Here is a 20,923-nt window from a genome sequence, read left to right as displayed (position 1 = left end):
ACGGTTAGGCTGTGGTTAGGTTATGGATAGCTGATATTACAGTTACGGTTAGGCTGTGGTTAGGTTAGGATAGCTGATATTACAGTTACGGTTAGCCTGTGGTTAGGTTATGGATAGCTGATATTACAGTTACGGTTAGGCTGTGGTTACATTTAGGGATAGCTGATATTATAGTTACGGTTAGGCTGTGGTTAGGTTATGGATAGCAGATATTACAGGTACGGTTAGGCTGTGGTTACATTTAGGGATAGCTGATATTATAGTTACGGTTAGGCTGTGGTTAGGTTATGGATAGCTGATATTACAGTTACGGTTAGGCTGTGGTTACATTTAGGGATAGCTGATATTACAGTTACGGTTAGGCTGTGGTTACATTTAGGGATAGCTGACATTACAGTTACGGTTAGGCTGTGGTTAGGTTATGGATAGCTGATATTACAGTTACGGTTAGGCTGTGGTTAGGTTTAGGGAAAGCTGATATTACAGTTACGGTTAGGCTGTGGTTAGGTTATGGATAGCTGATATTATAGTTACGGTTAGGCTGTGGTTAGGTTTATGGATAGCTGATATTACAGTTACGGTTAGGCTGTGGTTAGGTTTAGGGATAGCTGATATTATAGTTACGGTTAGGCTGTGGTTAGGTTATGGATAGCTGATATTACAGTTACGGTTAGGCTGTGGTTACATTTAGGGATAGCTGATATTACAGTTACGGTTAGGCTGTGGTTACATTTAGGGATAGCTGATATTATAGTTACGGTTAGGCTGTGGTTAGGTTATGGATACTCATATTACAGTTACGGTTAGGCTGTGGTTAGGTTATGGATAGCTGATATTACAGTTACGGTTAGGCTGTGGTTAGGTTATGGATAGCTGATATTACAGTTACGGTTAGGCTGTGGTTAGGTTATGGATAGCTGATATTACAGTTACGGTTAGGCTGTGGTTACATTTAGGGATAGCTGATATTACAGTTACGGTTAGGCTGTGGTTACATTTAGGGATAGCTGATATTATAGTTACGGTTAGGCTGTGATTAGGTTATGGATAGCTGATATTACAGTTACGGTTAGGCTGTGGTTAGGTTATGGATAGCTGATATTACAGTTACGGTTAGGCTGTGGTTAGGTTATGGATAGCTGATATTACAGTTACGGTTAGGCTGTGGTTAGGTTATGGATACTGATATTACAGTTACGGTTAGGCTGTGGTTAGGTTATGGATACTGATATTACAGTTACGGTTAGGCTGTGGTTAGGTTATGGATAGCTGATATTACAGTTACGGTTAGGCTGTGGTTAGGTAATGGATAGCTGATATTACAGTTACGGTTAGGCTGTGGTTACATTTAGGGATAGCTGATATTACAGTTACGGTTAGGCTATGGCTAGGTTATGGATAGCTGATATTACAGTTACGGTTAGGCTGTGGTTAGGTTATGGATAGCTGATATTACAGTTACGGTTAGGCTGTGGTTAGGTTATGGATACTGATATTACAGTTACGGTTAGGCTGTGGTTAGGTTATGGATACTGATATTACAGTTACGGTTAGGCTGTGGTTAGGTTATGGATAGCTGATATTACAGTTACGGTTAGGCTGTGGTTAGGTTATGGATAGCTGATATTACAGTTATGGTTAGGCTGTGGTTAGGTTATGGATAGCTGATATTACAGTTACGGTTAGGCTGTGGTTAGGTTATGGATAGCTGATATTACAGTTACGGTTAGGCTGTGGTTAGGTTATGGATAGCTGATATTACAGTTACGGTTAGGCTGTGGTTACATTTAGGGATAGCTGATATTACAGTTACGGTTAGGCTATGGCTAGGTTATGGATAGCTGATATTACAGTTACGGTTAGGCTGTGGTTAGGTTATGGATAGCTGATATTACAGTTACGGTTAGGCTGTGGTTAGGGTATGGATAGCTGATATTACAGTTACGGTTAGGCTGTGGTTAGGTTATGGATAGCTGATATTACAGTTATGGTTAGGCTGTGGTTAGGTTATGGATACTGATATTATAGTTACGGTTAGGCTGTGGTTAGGTTATGGATACTGATATTACAGTTACGGTTAGGCTGTGGTTAGGTTATGGATAGCTGATATTACAGTTACGGTTAGGCTGTGGTTAGGTTATGGATACTGATATTATAGTTACGGTTAGGCTGTGGTTAGGTTATGGATAGCTGATATTACAGTTACGGTTAGGCTGTGGTTAGGTTATGGATAGCTGATATTACAGTTACGGTTAGGCTGTGGTTAGGTTATGGATAGCTGATATTACAGTTACGGTTAGGCTGTGGTTAGGTTATGGATAGCTGATATTACAGTTACGGTTAGGCTGTGGTTAGGTTACGGATACTGATATTACAGTTACGGTTAGGCTGTGGTTAGGTTATGGATAGCTGATATTACAGTTACGGTTAGGCTGTGGTTAGGTTATGGATAGCTGATATTACAGTTACGGTTAGCCTGTGGTTAGGTTATGGATAGCTGATATTACAGTTACGGTTAGGCTGTGGTTACATTTAGGGATAGCTGATATTATAGTTACGGTTAGGCTGTGGTTAGGTTATGGATAGCAGATATTACAGGTACGGTTAGGCTGTGGTTACATTTAGGGATAGCTGATATTATAGTTACGGTTAGGCTGTGGTTAGGTTATGGATAGCTGATATTACAGTTACGGTTAGGCTGTGGTTAAATTTAGGGATAGCTGATATTACAGTTACGGTTAGGCTGTGGTTACATTTAGGGATAGCTGACATTACAGTTACGGTTAGGCTGTGGTTAGGTTATGGATAGCTGATATTACAGTTACGGTTAGGCTGTGGTTAGGTTTAGGGAAAGCTGATATTACAGTTACGGTTAGGCTGTGGTTAGGTTATGGATAGCTGATATTATAGTTACGGTTAGGCTGTGGTTAGGTTTATGGATAGCTGATATTACAGTTACGGTTAGGCTGTGGTTAGGTTTAGGGATAGCTGATATTATAGTTACGGTTAGGCTGTGGTTAGGTTATGGATAGCTGATATTACAGTTACGGTTAGGCTGTGGTTACATTTAGGGATAGCTGATATTACAGTTACGGTTAGGCTGTGGTTACATTTAGGGATAGCTGATATTATAGTTACGGTTAGGCTGTGGTTAGGTTATGGATACTCATATTACAGTTACGGTTAGGCTGTGGTTAGGTTATGGATAGCTGATATTACAGTTACGGTTAGGCTGTGGTTAGGTTATGGATAGCTGATATTACAGTTACGGTTAGGCTGTGGTTAGGTTATGGATAGCTGATATTACAGTTACGGTTAGGCTGTGGTTACATTTAGGGATAGCTGATATTACAGTTACGGTTAGGCTGTGGTTACATTTAGGGATAGCTGATATTATAGTTACGGTTAGGCTGTGGTTAGGTTATGGATAGCTGATATTACAGTTACGGTTAGGCTGTGGTTAGGTTATGGATAGCTGATATTACAGTTACGGTTAGGCTGTGGTTAGGTTATGGATAGCTGATATTACAGTTACGGTTAGGCTGTGGTTAGGTTATGGATAGCTGATATTACAGTTACAGTTAGGCTGTGGTTAGGTTATGGATAGCTGATATTACAGTTACGGTTAGGCTGTGATTACATTTAGGGATAGCTGATATTACAGTTACGGTTAGGCTATGGTTAGGTTATGGATAGCTGATATTACAGTTACTGTTAGGCTGTGGTTAGGTTATGGATACTGATATTACAGTTACGGTTAGGCTGTGGTTAGGTTATGGATAGCTGATATTACAGTTACGGTTAGGCTGTGGTTACATTTAGGGATAGCTGATATTACAGTTACGGTTAGGCTGTGGTTAGGTTATGGACACTGATATTACAGTTACGGTTAGGCTGTGGTTAGGTTATGGATACTGATATTACAGTTACGGTTAGGCTGTGGTTAGGTTATGGATAGCTGATATTACAGTTACGGTTAGGCTGTGGTTAGGTTATGGATAGCTGATATTACAGTTACGGTTAGGCTGTGGTTAGGTTATGGATAGCTGATATTACAGTTATGGTTAGGCTGTGGTTAGGTTATGGATAGCTGATATTACAGTTACGGTTAGGCTGTGGTTAGGTTATGGATAGCTGATATTACAGTTACGGTTAGGCTGTGGTTAGGTTATGGATAGCTGATATTACAGTTACGGTTAGGCTGTGGTTAGGTTATGGATAGCTGATATTACAGTTACGGTTAGGCTGTGGTTACATTTAGGGATAGCTGATATTACAGTTACGGTTAGGCTGTGGTTAGGTTATGGATAGCTGATATTACAGTTACGGTTAGGCTGTGGTTAGGTTATGGATAGCTGATATTACAGTTACGGTTAGGCTGTGGTCAGGTTATGGATAGCTGATATTACAGTTACGGTTAGGCTGTGGTTAGGTTATGGATAGCTGATATTACAGTTACGGTTAGGCTGTGGTTAGGTTATGGACACTGATATTACAGTTACGGTTAGGCTGTGGTTAGGTTATGGATAGCTGATATTACAGTTACGGTTAGGCTATGGACACTGATATTATAGTTACGGTTAGGCTGTGGTTAGGTTATGAATAGCTAATATTACAGTTACGGTTAGGCTGTGGTTAGGTTATGGATAGCTGATATTACAGTTACGGTTAGGCTGTGGTTAGGTTATGGATAGCTGATATTACAGTTACGGTTAGGCTGTGGTTAGGTAATGGATAGCTGATATTACAGTTACGGTTAGGCTGTGGTTAGGTAATGGATAGCTGATATTACAGTTACGGTTAGGCTGTGGTTAGGTTATGGATACTGATATTACAGTTACGGTTAGGCTGTGGTTAGGTTATGGATAGCTGATATTACAGTTACGGTTAGGCTGTGGTTAGGTTATGGATACTGATATTATAGTTACGGTTAGGCTGTGGTTAGGTTATGGATAGCTGATATTACAGTTACGGTTAGGCTGTGGTTAGGTTATGGATAGCTGATATTACAGTTACGGTTAGGCTGTGGTTAGGTTATGGATAGCTGATATTACAGTTACGGTTAGGCTGTGGTTAGGTTAAGGATAGCTGATATTACAGTTACGGTTAGGCTGTGGTTAGGTTACGGATACTGATATTACAGTTACGGTTAGGCTGTGGTTAGGTTATGGATAGCTGATATTACAGTTACGGTTAGGCTGTGGTTAGGTTAGGATAGCTGATATTACAGTTACGGTTAGCCTGTGGTTAGGTTATGGATAGCTGATATTACAGTTACGGTTAGGCTGTGGTTACATTTAGGGATAGCTGATATTATAGTTACGGTTAGGCTGTGGTTAGGTTATGGATAGCAGATATTACAGGTACGGTTAGGCTGTGGTTACATTTAGGGATAGCTGATATTATAGTTACGGTTAGGCTGTGGTTAGGTTATGGATAGCTGATATTACAGTTACGGTTAGGCTGTGGTTACATTTAGGGATAGCTGATATTACAGTTACGGTTAGGCTGTGGTTACATTTAGGGATAGCTGACATTACAGTTACGGTTAGGCTGTGGTTAGGTTATGGATAGCTGATATTACAGTTACGGTTAGGCTGTGGTTAGGTTTAGGGAAAGCTGATATTACAGTTACGGTTAGGCTGTGGTTAGGTTATGGATAGCTGATATTATAGTTACGGTTAGGCTGTGGTTAGGTTTATGGATAGCTGATATTACAGTTACGGTTAGGCTGTGGTTAGGTTTAGGGATAGCTGATATTATAGTTACGGTTAGGCTGTGGTTAGGTTATGGATAGCTGATATTACAGTTACGGTTAGGCTGTGGTTACATTTAGGGATAGCTGATATTACAGTTACGGTTAGGCTGTGGTTACATTTAGGGATAGCTGATATTATAGTTACGGTTAGGCTGTGGTTAGGTTATGGATACTCATATTACAGTTACGGTTAGGCTGTGGTTAGGTTATGGATAGCTGATATTACAGTTACGGTTAGGCTGTGGTTAGGTTATGGATAGCTGATATTACAGTTACGGTTAGGCTGTGGTTAGGTTATGGATAGCTGATATTACAGTTACGGTTAGGCTGTGGTTACATTTAGGGATAGCGGATATTACAGTTACGGTTAGGCTGTGGTTACATTTAGGGATAGCTGATATTATAGTTACGGTTAGGCTGTGGTTAGGTTATGGATAGCTGATATTACAGTTACGGTTAGGCTGTGGTTAGGTTATGGATAGCTGATATTACAGTTACGGTTAGGCTGTGGTTAGGTTATGGATAGCTGATATTACAGTTACAGTTAGGCTGTGGTTAGGTTATGGATAGCTGATATTACAGTTACGGTTAGGCTGTGGTTAGGTTATGGATAGCTGATATTACAGTTACGGTTAGGCTGTGATTACATTTAGGGATAGCTGATATTACAGTTACGGTTAGGCTATGGTTAGGTTATGGATAGCTGATATTACAGTTACTGTTAGGCTGTGGTTAGGTTATGGATACTGATATTACAGTTACGGTTAGGCTGTGGTTAGGTTATGGATAGCTGATATTACAGTTACGGTTAGGCTGTGGTTACATTTAGGGATAGCTGATATTACAGTTACGGTTAGGCTGTGGTTAGGTTATGGACACTGATATTACAGTTACGGTTAGGCTGTGGTTAGGTTATGGATAGCTGATATTACAGTTACGGTTAGGCTGTGGTTAGGTTATGGATAGCTGATATTACAGTTACGGTTAGGCTGTGGTTAGGTTATGGATAGCTGATATTACAGTTACGGTTAGGCTGTGGTTAGGTTATGGATAGCTGATATTACAGTTATGGTTAGGCTGTGGTTAGGTTATGGATAGCTGATATTATAGTTACGGTTAGGCTGTGGTTAGGTTATGGATAGCTGATATTACAGTTACGGTTAGGCTGTGGTTACATTTAGGGATAGCTGATATTACAGTTACGGTTAGGCTGTGGTTACATTTAGGGATAGCTGATATTATAGTTACGGTTAGGCTGTGGTTAGGTTATGGATACTCATATTACAGTTACGGTTAGGCTGTGGTTAGGTTATGGATAGCTGATATTACAGTTACCGTTAGGCTGTGGTTAGTTTATGGATAGCTGATATTACAGTTACCGTTAGGCTGTGGTTAGGTTAGGATAGCTGATATTACAGTTACGGTTAGCCTGTGGTTAGGTTATGGATAGCTGATATTACAGTTACGGTTAGGCTGTGGTTACATTTAGGGATAGCTGATATTATAGTTACGGTTAGGCTGTGGTTAGGTTATGGATAGCAGATATTACAGGTACGGTTAGGCTGTGGTTACATTTAGGGATAGCTGATATTATAGTTACGGTTAGGCTGTGGTTAGGTTATGGATAGCTGATATTACAGTTACGGTTAGGCTGTGGTTACATTTAGGGATAGCTGATATTACAGTTACGGTTAGGCTGTGGTTACATTTAGGGATAGCTGACATTACAGTTACGGTTAGGCTGTGGTTAGGTTATGGATAGCTGATATTACAGTTACGGTTAGGCTGTGGTTAGGTTTAGGGAAAGCTGATATTACAGTTACGGTTAGGCTGTGGTTAGGTTATGGATAGCTGATATTATAGTTACGGTTAGGCTGTGGTTAGGTTTATGGATAGCTGATATTACAGTTACGGTTAGGCTGTGGTTAGGTTTAGGGATAGCTGATATTATAGTTACGGTTAGGCTGTGGTTAGGTTATGGATAGCTGATATTACAGTTACGGTTAGGCTGTGGTTACATTTAGGGATAGCTGATATTACAGTTACGGTTAGGCTGTGGTTACATTTAGGGATAGCTGATATTATAGTTACGGTTAGGCTGTGGTTAGGTTATGGATACTCATATTACAGTTACGGTTAGGCTGTGGTTAGGTTATGGATAGCTGATATTACAGTTACGGTTAGGCTGTGGTTAGGTTATGGATAGCTGATATTACAGTTACGGTTAGGCTGTGGTTAGGTTATGGATAGCTGATATTACAGTTACGGTTAGGCTGTGGTTACATTTAGGGATAGCGGATATTACAGTTACGGTTAGGCTGTGGTTACATTTAGGGATAGCTGATATTATAGTTACGGTTAGGCTGTGGTTAGGTTATGGATAGCTGATATTACAGTTACGGTTAGGCTGTGGTTAGGTTATGGATAGCTGATATTACAGTTACGGTTAGGCTGTGGTTAGGTTATGGATAGCTGATATTACAGTTACAGTTAGGCTGTGGTTAGGTTATGGATAGCTGATATTACAGTTACAGTTAGGCTGTGGTTAGGTTATGGATAGCTGATATTACAGTTACGGTTAGGCTGTGATTACATTTAGGGATAGCTGATATTACAGTTACGGTTAGGCTATGGTTAGGTTATGGATAGCTGATATTACAGTTACTGTTAGGCTGTGGTTAGGTTATGGATACTGATATTACAGTTACGGTTAGGCTGTGGTTAGGTTATGGATAGCTGATATTACAGTTACGGTTAGGCTGTGGTTACATTTAGGGATAGCTGATATTATAGTTACGGTTAGGCTGTGGTTAGGTTATGGATACTCATATTACAGTTACGGTTAGGCTGTGGTTAGGTTATGGATAGCTGATATTACAGTTACCGTTAGGCTGTGGTTAGTTTATGGATAGCTGATATTACAGTTACCGTTAGGCTGTGGTTAGGTTATGGATAGCTGATATTACAGTTACGGTTAGGCTGTGGTTAGGTTATGGATAGCTGATATTATAGTTACGGTTAGGCTGTGGTTAGGTTTATGGATAGCTGATATTACAGTTACGGTTAGGCTGTGGTTAGGTTTAGGGATAGCTGATATTATAGTTACGGTTAGGCTGTGGTTAGGTTATGGATAGCTGATATTACAGTTACGGTTAGGCTGTGGTTACATTTAGGGATAGCTGATATTACAGTTACGGTTAGGCTGTGGTTACATTTAGGGATAGCTGATATTATAGTTACGGTTAGGCTGTGGTTAGGTTATGGATACTCATATTACAGTTACGGTTAGGCTGTGGTTAGGTTATGGATAGCTGATATTACAGTTACGGTTAGGCTGTGGTTAGGTTATGGATAGCTGATATTACAGTTACGGTTAGGCTGTGGTTAGGTTATGGATAGCTGATATTACAGTTACGGTTAGGCTGTGGTTACATTTAGGGATAGCGGATATTACAGTTACGGTTAGGCTGTGGTTACATTTAGGGATAGCTGATATTATAGTTACGGTTAGGCTGTGGTTAGGTTATGGATAGCAGATATTACAGGTACGGTTAGGCTGTGGTTACATTTAGGGATAGCTGATATTATAGTTACGGTTAGGCTGTGGTTAGGTTATGGATAGCTGATATTACAGTTACGGTTAGGCTGTGGTTACATTTAGGGATAGCTGATATTACAGTTACGGTTAGGCTGTGGTTACATTTAGGGATAGCTGACATTACAGTTACGGTTAGGCTGTGGTTAGGTTATGGATAGCTGATATTACAGTTACGGTTAGGCTGTGGTTAGGTTTAGGGAAAGCTGATATTACAGTTACGGTTAGGCTGTGGTTAGGTTATGGATAGCTGATATTATAGTTACGGTTAGGCTGTGGTTAGGTTTATGGATAGCGGATATTACAGTTACGGTTAGGCTGTGGTTACATTTAGGGATAGCTGATATTATAGTTACGGTTAGGCTGTGGTTAGGTTATGGATAGCAGATATTACAGGTACGGTTAGGCTGTGGTTACATTTAGGGATAGCTGATATTATAGTTACGGTTAGGCTGTGGTTAGGTTATGGATAGCTGATATTACAGTTACGGTTAGGCTGTGGTTACATTTAGGGATAGCTGATATTACAGTTACGGTTAGGCTGTGGTTACATTTAGGGATAGCTGACATTACAGTTACGGTTAGGCTGTGGTTAGGTTATGGATAGCTGATATTACAGTTACGGTTAGGCTGTGGTTAGGTTTAGGGAAAGCTGATATTACAGTTACGGTTAGGCTGTGGTTAGGTTATGGATAGCTGATATTATAGTTACGGTTAGGCTGTGGTTAGGTTTATGGATAGCTGATATTACAGTTACGGTTAGGCTGTGGTTAGGTTTAGGAATAGCTGATATTATAGTTACGGTTAGGCTGTGGTTAGGTTATGGATAGCTGATATTACAGTTACGGTTAGGCTGTGGTTACATTTAGGGATAGCTGATATTACAGTTACGGTTAGGCTGTGGTTACATTTAGGGATAGCTGATATTATAGTTACGGTTAGGCTGTGGTTAGGTTATGGATACTCATATTACAGTTACGGTTAGGCTGTGGTTAGGTTATGGATAGCTGATATTACAGTTACGGTTAGGCTGTGGTTAGGTTATGGATAGCTGATATTACAGTTACGGTTAGGCTGTGGTTAGGTTATGGATAGCTGATATTACAGTTACGGTTAGGCTGTGGTTACATTTAGGGATAGGGGATATTACAGTTACGGTTAGGCTGTGGTTACATTTAGGGATAGCTGATATTATAGTTACGGTTAGGCTGTGGTTAGGTTATGGATAGCTGATATTACAGTTACGGTTAGGCTGTGGTTAGGTTATGGATAGCTGATATTACAGTTACGGTTAGGCTGTGGTTAGGTTATGGATAGCTGATATTACAGTTACAGTTAGGCTGTGGTTAGGTTATGGATAGCTGATATTACAGTTACAGTTAGGCTGTGGTTAGGTTATGGATAGCTGATATTACAGTTACGGTTAGGCTGTGATTACATTTAGGGATAGCTGATATTACAGTTACGGTTAGGCTATGGTTAGGTTATGGATAGCTGATATTACAGTTACTGTTAGGCTGTGGTTAGGTTATGGATACTGATATTACAGTTACGGTTAGGCTGTGGTTAGGTTATGGATAGCTGATATTACAGTTACGGTTAGGCTGTGGTTACATTTAGGGATAGCTGATATTACAGTTACGGTTAGGCTGTGGTTAGGTTATGGACACTGATATTACAGTTACGGTTAGGCTGTGGTTAGGTTATGGATAGCTGATATTACAGTTACGGTTAGGCTGTGGTTAGGTTATGGATAGCTGATATTACAGTTACGGTTAGGCTGTGGTTAGGTTATGGATAGCTGATATTACAGTTACGGTTAGGCTGTGGTTAGGTTATGGATAGCTGATATTACAGTTATGGTTAGGCTGTGGTTAGGTTATGGATAGCTGATATTATAGTTACGGTTAGGCTGTGGTTAGGTTATGGATAGCTGATATTACAGTTACGGTTAGGCTGTGGTTACATTTAGGGATAGCTGATATTACAGTTACGGTTAGGCTGTGGTTACATTTAGGGATAGCTGATATTATAGTTACGGTTAGGCTGTGGTTAGGTTATGGATACTCATATTACAGTTACGGTTAGGCTGTGGTTAGGTTATGGATAGCTGATATTACAGTTACCGTTAGGCTGTGGTTAGTTTATGGATAGCTGATATTACAGTTACCGTTAGGCTGTGGTTAGGTTATGGATAGCTGATATTACAGTTACGGTTAGGCTGTGGTTAGGTTATGGATAGCTGATATTATAGTTACGGTTAGGCTGTGGTTAGGTTTATGGATAGCTGATATTACAGTTACGGTTAGGCTGTGGTTAGGTTTAGGGATAGCTGATATTATAGTTACGGTTAGGCTGTGGTTAGGTTATGGATAGCTGATATTACAGTTACGGTTAGGCTGTGGTTACATTTAGGGATAGCTGATATTACAGTTACGGTTAGGCTGTGGTTACATTTAGGGATAGCTGATATTATAGTTACGGTTAGGCTGTGGTTAGGTTATGGATACTCATATTACAGTTACGGTTAGGCTGTGGTTAGGTTATGGATAGCTGATATTACAGTTACGGTTAGGCTGTGGTTAGGTTATGGATAGCTGATATTACAGTTACGGTTAGGCTGTGGTTAGGTTATGGATAGCTGATATTACAGTTACGGTTAGGCTGTGGTTACATTTAGGGATAGCGGATATTACAGTTACGGTTAGGCTGTGGTTACATTTAGGGATAGCTGATATTATAGTTACGGTTAGGCTGTGGTTAGGTTATGGATAGCAGATATTACAGGTACGGTTAGGCTGTGGTTACATTTAGGGATAGCTGATATTATAGTTACGGTTAGGCTGTGGTTAGGTTATGGATAGCTGATATTACAGTTACGGTTAGGCTGTGGTTACATTTAGGGATAGCTGATATTACAGTTACGGTTAGGCTGTGGTTACATTTAGGGATAGCTGACATTACAGTTACGGTTAGGCTGTGGTTAGGTTATGGATAGCTGATATTACAGTTACGGTTAGGCTGTGGTTAGGTTTAGGGAAAGCTGATATTACAGTTACGGTTAGGCTGTGGTTAGGTTATGGATAGCTGATATTATAGTTACGGTTAGGCTGTGGTTAGGTTTATGGATAGCTGATATTACAGTTACGGTTAGGCTGTGGTTAGGTTTAGGGATAGCTGATATTATAGTTACGGTTAGGCTGTGGTTAGGTTATGGATAGCTGATATTACAGTTACGGTTAGGCTGTGGTTACATTTAGGGATAGCTGATATTACAGTTACGGTTAGGCTGTGGTTACATTTAGGGATAGCTGATATTATAGTTACGGTTAGGCTGTGGTTAGGTTATGGATACTCATATTACAGTTACGGTTAGGCTGTGGTTAGGTTATGGATAGCTGATATTACAGTTACGGTTAGGCTGTGGTTAGGTTATGGATAGCTGATATTACAGTTACGGTTAGGCTGTGGTTAGGTTATGGATAGCTGATATTACAGTTACGGTTAGGCTGTGGTTACATTTAGGGATAGCGGATATTACAGTTACGGTTAGGCTGTGGTTACATTTAGGGATAGCTGATATTATAGTTACGGTTAGGCTGTGGTTAGGTTATGGATAGCTGATATTACAGTTACGGTTAGGCTGTGGTTAGGTTATGGATAGCTGATATTACAGTTACAGTTAGGCTGTGGTTAGGTTATGGATAGCTGATATTACAGTTACAGTTAGGCTGTGGTTAGGTTATGGATAGCTGATATTACAGTTACAGTTAGGCTGTGGTTAGGTTATGGATAGCTGATATTACAGTTACGGTTAGGCTGTGATTACATTTAGGGATAGCTGATATTACAGTTACGGTTAGGCTATGGTTAGGTTATGGATAGCTGATATTACAGTTACTGTTAGGCTGTGGTTAGGTTATGGATACTGATATTACAGTTACGGTTAGGCTGTGGTTAGGTTATGGATAGCTGATATTACAGTTACGGTTAGGCTGTGGTTACATTTAGGGATAGCTGATATTACAGTTACGGTTAGGCTGTGGTTAGGTTATGGACACTGATATTACAGTTACGGTTAGGCTGTGGTTAGGTTATGGATAGCTGATATTACAGTTACGGTTAGGCTGTGGTTAGGTTATGGATAGCTGATATTACAGTTACGGTTAGGCTGTGGTTAGGTTATGGATAGCTGATATTACAGTTACGGTTAGGCTGTGGTTAGGTTATGGATAGCTGATATTACAGTTATGGTTAGGCTGTGGTTAGGTTATGGATAGCTGATATTATAGTTACGGTTAGGCTGTGGTTAGGTTATGGATAGCTGATATTACAGTTACGGTTAGGCTGTGGTTACATTTAGGGATAGCTGATATTACAGTTACGGTTAGGCTGTGGTTACATTTAGGGATAGCTGATATTATAGTTACGGTTAGGCTGTGGTTAGGTTATGGATACTCATATTACAGTTACGGTTAGGCTGTGGTTAGGTTATGGATAGCTGATATTACAGTTACCGTTAGGCTGTGGTTAGTTTATGGATAGCTGATATTACAGTTACCGTTAGGCTGTGGTTAGGTTATGGATAGCTGATATTACAGTTACGGTTAGGCTGTGGTTAGGTTATGGATAGCTGATATTATAGTTACGGTTAGGCTGTGGTTAGGTTTATGGATAGCTGATATTACAGTTACGGTTAGGCTGTGGTTAGGTTTAGGGATAGCTGATATTATAGTTACGGTTAGGCTGTGGTTAGGTTATGGATAGCTGATATTACAGTTACGGTTAGGCTGTGGTTACATTTAGGCAGGGCCGGCGCTTCCATTAGGCAGCTTTAGGCAGCTGCCTATGGGCGCCTGGACATGAGGGGGCGGTACGCTGAGGCTGCCAGCCATGTAACCCCCACGCAAAATCAGCAGCAGAGCATCCGGCGGCATAGACACACATAGCAGCGCTGCGGGTAGTCCTGCAACGCTGCTAAGCCAACTGACAGGCAGCTGATGCACTACACGGTGTCCCGGGATCCACCAGCGATTTTCTTTCACTCACCACCTCTATGCAGTGTGAGCAGAGAGGTAGTTTCCCCCTTGGCCAGTCCCGTGTTTCTGACCTTACCTCTCTGCCGGACAGCTCCATAGCCTACTGTACTGCTTGATGGTTTTTTTTTAAAGGGGCGTGGCCACACCTCCGTGATTAGGCCACGCCCCCGAGTATGCTAGGTTCTCGGTCTGTTGTTCTGCTGCCTGGCATGGCTACTCTTTCGGAGACTGACTCCTGTGATCTGAGCTGCATGGAGGTTACTACTGTGCTAGTGGTGTGTGTGTCTCAGTATGAGTGTGTGTGTGTGTGTGTGTGTGTCTCAGTATGAGCGTATGGGTGCCTCTGCCTCAGTATATGTGTGTCTCTCAATATCAGTGTGTGTGCCTCAGCATGAGTGTGTGCCTCAATGTGTGTGTGTGTGTGTGTGTGTGTGTGTGAGTGTGTGTGTGTCTCTGTGTGAGTGTGTGTGTGCCTCAGTTTGAGTGTACTACATGTGCCTCTGCCACAGTATGAGTGTACGTGTGTGTGTTTCTTTATCACTGTGTGTGTCTCAGTATGAGTGCGTGTGCCTCTGCGTCAGTATGAGTGTCAGTGTGTCTCAGTTTGAGTGTGTGTGTGCTTCTGCCGCAGTATGAGTGTCAGTGTGTCTCAGTTTTACTGTATGTGTCTCAGTATCAGTGAGTGTGTGCCTCTGCCTCAGTATGAGTGTCAGTGTGTGTCTTAGTATGAGTGTGTGTGTCTCAGTATCACTGTGTGTGTCTCAGTATGAGTGTGTGTGTGCTTCTGCCGCAGTATGAGTGTCAGTGTGTCTCAGTTTTACTGTATGTGTCTCAGTATCAGTGAGTGTGTGCCTCTGCCTCAGTATGAGTGTCAGTGTGTGTCTTAGTATGAGTGTGTGTGTCTCAGTATCACTGTGTGTGTCTCAGTATGAGTGTGTGTGTGCCTCTGCCTCAGTATGAGTGTCAGTGTGTCTCAGTTTTACTGTATGTGTCTCAGTATCAGTGAGTGTGTGCCTCTGCCTCAGTATGAGTGTCAGTGTGTCTCAGTTTTACTGTATGTGTCTCAGTATCAGTGAGTGTGTGCCTCTGCCTCAGTATGAGTGTCAGTGTGTGTCTTAGTATGAGTGTGTGTGTCTCAGTATCACTGTGTGTGTCTCAGTATGAGTGTGTGTGTGCCTCTGCCTCAGTATGAGTGTGAGTGTGTCTCAGTATGAGTGTGTGTGCCTCTTCCTCAGTATGAGTGTCAGTGTGGGTCTCAGTATCACTGTGTGTGCATCAGTATGAGTCTATGTGTGCCTCTGCCTCAGTATGAGTCAGTGTGTGTGTGTCAGTATCACTGTGTGTGTGTGTGTGTGTGTGTGTGTGTGTGTGTGTGTCTTAGTATGAGTGTATGTGTGTTTCTGCCTCAGTATGAGTGTGTGTGTGTGTGTGTGTGCCTCAGTATGAGTATATGTGTGCCTCTGCCTCAGTATGAATGTCAGTGTGTGTGTGTCGCAGTATCACTGTGTGTGTGTCTCAGTATGAGTGTGTGTGCCTCAGTATGTGTCCCTATGCCTCAGTATGAGTGTCAGTGTGTGTCTCAGTATCACTGTGTGTGTCTCAGTATGAGTGTGTGTGCGCCTCTGCCTCAGTATGAGTGTCAGTGTGAGTGTATCTCAGTCTCAGTGTGTGTGTGTGTCTCAGTTTCAGTATGAGAGTCAGTGTGTGTCAGTATTACTGTATGTATCAGTATGAGTGTATGTGTGCCTCTGCCTCAGTATGAGTGTCAGTGTGTGTGTGTGTTTGTGTGTGTGTGTGCGTGTGTGCCTCACTATGAGTGTATGTGTGCCTCTGCCTCAGTATAAGTGTCAGTGTGTGTGTGTGTGTGTGTGTCTCAGTATGAGTGTGTGTGCCCCAGTATGAGTGTATGTGTGCCTCTGCCTCAGTATGAGTGTCAGTGTGAGTGTGTCTCAGTCTGAGTGTGTGTGTGTGTGTGTGTGTGTGTGTGTGTGTGTGTGTGTGTGTGTGTGTGTGTGTGTGTGTGTGTACCTCTGCCTCAGTATGAGTGTCAGTGTGTGTGTGTGTGTGTGTCTCAGTATGAGTGTGTGTTTCAGTATCACTGTGTGTGTGTGTGTGTGTCTCAGTATGAATGTGTGTGCCTCTGCCTCAGTATGAGTGTCAGTGTGTGTGTGTGTGTGTGTGTGTCTCAGTATGAGTGTGTGTTTCAGTATCACTGTGTGTGTGTGTGTCTCAGTATGAATGTGTGTGCCACTGCCTCAGTATGAGTGTCAGTGTGTGTGTGTGTGTGTGTGTGTGTGTGTGTCTCAGTATCACTGTGTGTGTGTCTCAGTATGAGCGTGTGTGCGTGCCTCAGTATGAGTGTGTGTGCGCCTCTGCCTCAGTATGAGTGTCAGTGTGAGTGTATCTCAGTCTCAGTGTGTGTGTGTGTCTCAGTTTCAGTATGAGTGTCAGTGTGTGTCAGTATCACTGTATGTATCAGTATGAGTGTATGTGTGCCTCTGCCTCAGTATGAGTGTCAGTGTGTGTGTGTGTGTGCGTGTGTATGTGTGTGTGCCTCATTATGAGTGTATGTGTGCCTCTGCCTCAGTATAAGTGTCAGTGTGTGTGTGTGTGTGTGTGTGTGTGTGTGTGTGTCTCAATATGAGTGTGTGTGCCCCAGTATGAGTGTATGTGTGCCTCTGCCTCAGTATGAGTGTCAGTGTGAGTGTGTGTGTGTGTACCTCTGCCTCAGTATGAGTGTCAGTGTGTGTGTGTGTCTCAGTATGAGTGTGTGTTTCAGTATCACTGTGTGTGTGTGTCTCAGTATGAATGTGTGTGCCTCTGCCTCAGTATGAGTGTCAGTGTGTGTGTGTGTGTGTGTGTCTCAGTATCACTGTGTGTGTGTCTCAGTATGAGCGTGTGTGCGTGCCTCAGTATGAGCGTGTGTGTGCCTCTGCCTCAGTATGAGTGTCAGTGTGTGGGCCTCAGTGTGAGTGGTTGTATGTGTGTGTCATAGGGCTCACTGGGAAACATCCAGTACCTGTATTGCTATACCTCACACCCTGACTCTGTTAGTTACAGAAGGTCACTGCACACATACTGTATCACTACAGGCCTGCAGTTGGTGAAGGTACAGGCAGACTCTGTGGCAGCACAGAGCACGCACACACCCTCCCCCCCTGCTTTTTAGGAGGATAATTTAATATTATTATTTTTTTTTTGGGGGGGGGGGGGGGGGGCAGAATGTCATATACACCCCCAGCCTGCTCCGTCACTTATGTCCTTTGCTGCCTCATCTACAGGAAGTGCCCTGGTAGTCCAGTGGTTTATGCATCTGCAGCCTAATCCCACTGTCACTGTGGGACCAGCACCAGCCCGTGATCCTACTACAAACTTTTTTTTTACTTTGTCCTACAGAGCTACGGAACACCTGTAGGTCCATAGGCTGTGATGGATGCTGGCTGATTGCTTCTCCATCTGACGGTTTCTCTTCCTTGCAAGTAGGTAGTGGAGTTTTTTTTCCATGTGTCACCTGTAGCTGATGTGAAACTACATTTCCCAGTATGCCCTGCTTCTTTTTGGCGGGATGTGCTGGGACTCGTAGTTTCACATTGGCTGGGGGTGCCACATTTTCCTATATTTGCAACATAAAAACTGTTTGTTAATGAACCAACATACTGTAGGTATATCACCAGATATATATTGTATGGCTAAACAAGACATCCGTACCTGCTGCTCAGAAAACGTATTTGTCAGATTGTCGTGTTCTATTTTTTTGCCATATATTAGTACTGAAATCTAACTGCACACACTAAACAAATGTGCTGCCCGACAACACTCAGAAACCCGACGCCGGAATCCCAAGAGTCAACAAACCGAATGTAAGTATGCCGGGAGGGTTACAGTTAGGCTGTGGGGAGTAGGGGGATAGGGTTAGGCACCAGGGGGAGGGTTAGAATTAGGTTGCAGGGGGGGGGGGTTAAGGTTAGACTGCAGGTAGGGGAGGGGTGGAGGGTTAGCATACTTTCCAACGAGGTATTGGGATTCTAAGCGGCAGGGTCCCTTTCCCAACCTGCTGTTGGGTGTATTCCCTATACAGCCTGCAACATTTTTTATACGTTATAATCCAATCGGCGGGACAGTGGCATAGGGTTAGCCTTACTGCCTCAGAGCACTCAGGTCATGAGGTCAATTCCTGGTCATGGCCTGTCTGTGTGGAGTTTGCATGTTCTTTTTATGTTTGTGTGGGTTTCCTCTGGGTATTCCTGTTTCCTCCCACACTCCAAAAACACATGGGAAGGTTATGTGGAATTGTCTGTGTGTGTTTGTATTTTAGGGAATATCACTCTCATTCCAGTGGGACAGGGAGTGATACGAATTCTGATGTTCTGTGTACAGCGCTGTGCAAATTAGTGGCACTATCAGTAACAATAGTTTTGATACTTTAAGATAGGGCCTTGCACACATGTTGGAGAAGCCATCACATTTTCCCTTTGTACTTAGCAGGAGCACAATCATTTGCTGTTCTGTCAATAATAAATGGGTAAATGCAAATTATGTACTAGGGAGCATTGTGGGATTTTTCCTGTCAGGGCAAATGTGTGTGTTTTTTGTTCTGTGGAGGACAAAGTGTTTTTTTTCTTTTTTCCTGAAAGGGGCAGTGTGTTTGTTATTATTTTTCCTGTGGATGCCAATGTGTTTTATTTTGTCCTGTGGTGCCCAATGGGGGGGGTGGAGGCTGAAGTTTTGCCTAGGGTGCCGAGAAACCTTGCACCGGCCCTGCATTTAGGGATAGCTGATATTACAGTTACGGTTAGGCTGTGGTTACATTTAGGGATAGCTGATATTATAGTTACGGTTAGGCTGTGGTTAGGTTATGGATACTCATATTACAGTTACGGTTAGGCTGTGGTTAGGTTATGGATAGCTGATATTACAGTTACGGTTAGGCTGTGGTTAGGTTATGGATAGCTGATATTACAGTTACGGTTAGGCTGTGGTTAGGTTATGGATAGCTGATATTACAGTTACGGTTAGGCTGTGGTTACATTTAGGGATAGCTGATATTACAGTTACGGTTAGGCTGTGGTTACATTTAGGGATAGCTGATATTATAGTTACGGTTAGGCTGTGGTTAGGTTATGGATAGCTGATATTACAGTTACGGTTAGGCTGTGGTTAGGTTATGGATAGCTGATATTACAGTTACGGTTAGGCTGTGGTTAGGTTATGGATAGCTGATATTACAGTTACGGTTAGGCTGTGGTTAGGTTATGGATAGCTGATATTACAGTTACAGTTAGGCTGTGGTTAGGTTATGGATAGCTGATATTACAGTTACGGTTAGGCTGTGATTACATTTAGGGATAGCTGATATTACAGTTACGGTTAGGCTATGGTTAGGTTATGGATAGCTGATATTACAGTTACGGTTAGGCTGTGGTTAGGTTATGGATAGCTGATATTACAGTTACGGTTAGGCTGTGGTTACATTTAGGGATAGCTGATATTACAGTTACGGTTAGGCTGTGGTTAGGTTATGGACACTGATATTACAGTTACGGTTAGGCTGTGGTTAGGTTATGGATAGCTGATATTACAGTTACGGTTAGGCTGTGGTTAGGTTATGGATAGCTGATATTACAGTTACGGTTAGGCTGTGGTTAGGTTATGGATAGCTGATATTACAGTTACGGTTAGGCTGTGGTTAGGTTATGGATAGCTGATATTACAGTTATGGTTAGGCTGTGGTTAGGTTATGGATAGCTGATATTACAGTTACGGTTAGGCTGTGGTTAGGTTATGGATAGCTGATATTACAGTTACGGTTAGGCTGTGGTTAGGTTATGGATAGCTGATATTACAGTTACGGTTAGGCTGTGGTTAGGTTATGGATAGCTGATATTACAGTTACGGTTAGGCTGTGGTTACATTTAGGGATAGCTGATATTACAGTTACGGTTAGGCTGTGGTTAGGTTATGGATAGCTGATATTACAGTTACGGTTAGGCTGTGGTTAGGTTATGGATAGCTGATATTACAGTTACGGTTAGGCTGTGGTCAGGTTATGGATAGCTGATATTACAGTTACGGTTAGGCTGTGGTTAGGTTATGGATAGCTGATATTACAGTTACGGTTAGGCTGTGGTTAGGTTATGGACACTGATATTACAGTTACGGTTAGGCTGTGGTTAGGTTATGGATAGCTGATATTACAGTTACGGTTAGGCTGTGGTTAGGTTATGGACACTGATATTATAGTTACGGTTAGGCTGTGGTTAGGTTATGGATAGCTGATATTACAGTTACGGTTAGGCTGTGGTTAGGTTATGGATAGCTGATATTACAGTTACGGTTAGGCTGTGGTTAGGTTATGGATAGCTGATATTACAGTTACGGTTAGGCTGTGGTTAGGTAATGGATAGCTGATATTACAGTTACGGTTAGGCTGTGGTTAGGTAATGGATAGCTGATATTACAGTTACGGTTAGGCTGTGGTTAGGTTATGGAAAGCTGATATTACAGTTACGGTTAGGCTGTGGTTAGGTTATG

At 42.1% G+C, this 20,923-nt stretch overlaps 1 protein-coding gene across 2 annotated transcripts in view; it reads left to right on the top strand.

Annotated features, from left to right (window-relative positions):
• The window catches only part of LOC134945708 (transmembrane protease serine 9-like), a 206,924-nt gene that overhangs the window by 135,185 nt on the left and 50,816 nt on the right, over positions 1-20,923 (top strand). The window contains exons 1-2 of one of the 2 annotated variants that reach the window (XM_063935157.1): positions 14,352-14,428; positions 17,789-17,871. The exons of the other annotated variant lie outside the window; for it this stretch is intronic. Of the exons in view, the coding sequence (XP_063791227.1) occupies positions 14,410-14,428; positions 17,789-17,871 (102 nt within the window). The 5' untranslated portion in view covers positions 14,352-14,409. Of the gene's footprint in view, positions 1-14,351; positions 14,429-17,788; positions 17,872-20,923 lie in introns of those variants that run through there. 2 annotated transcript variants of the gene reach the window in all.

The sequence above is a fragment of the Pseudophryne corroboree genome, chromosome 7 (assembly GCF_028390025.1).
Source record: "Pseudophryne corroboree isolate aPseCor3 chromosome 7, aPseCor3.hap2, whole genome shotgun sequence".
Lineage (NCBI taxonomy): Eukaryota > Metazoa > Chordata > Amphibia > Anura > Myobatrachidae > Pseudophryne > Pseudophryne corroboree.
The sequence above is the reverse complement of the archived record's forward strand: the minus strand, read 5'-3'. Positions and strand labels throughout refer to the sequence as shown.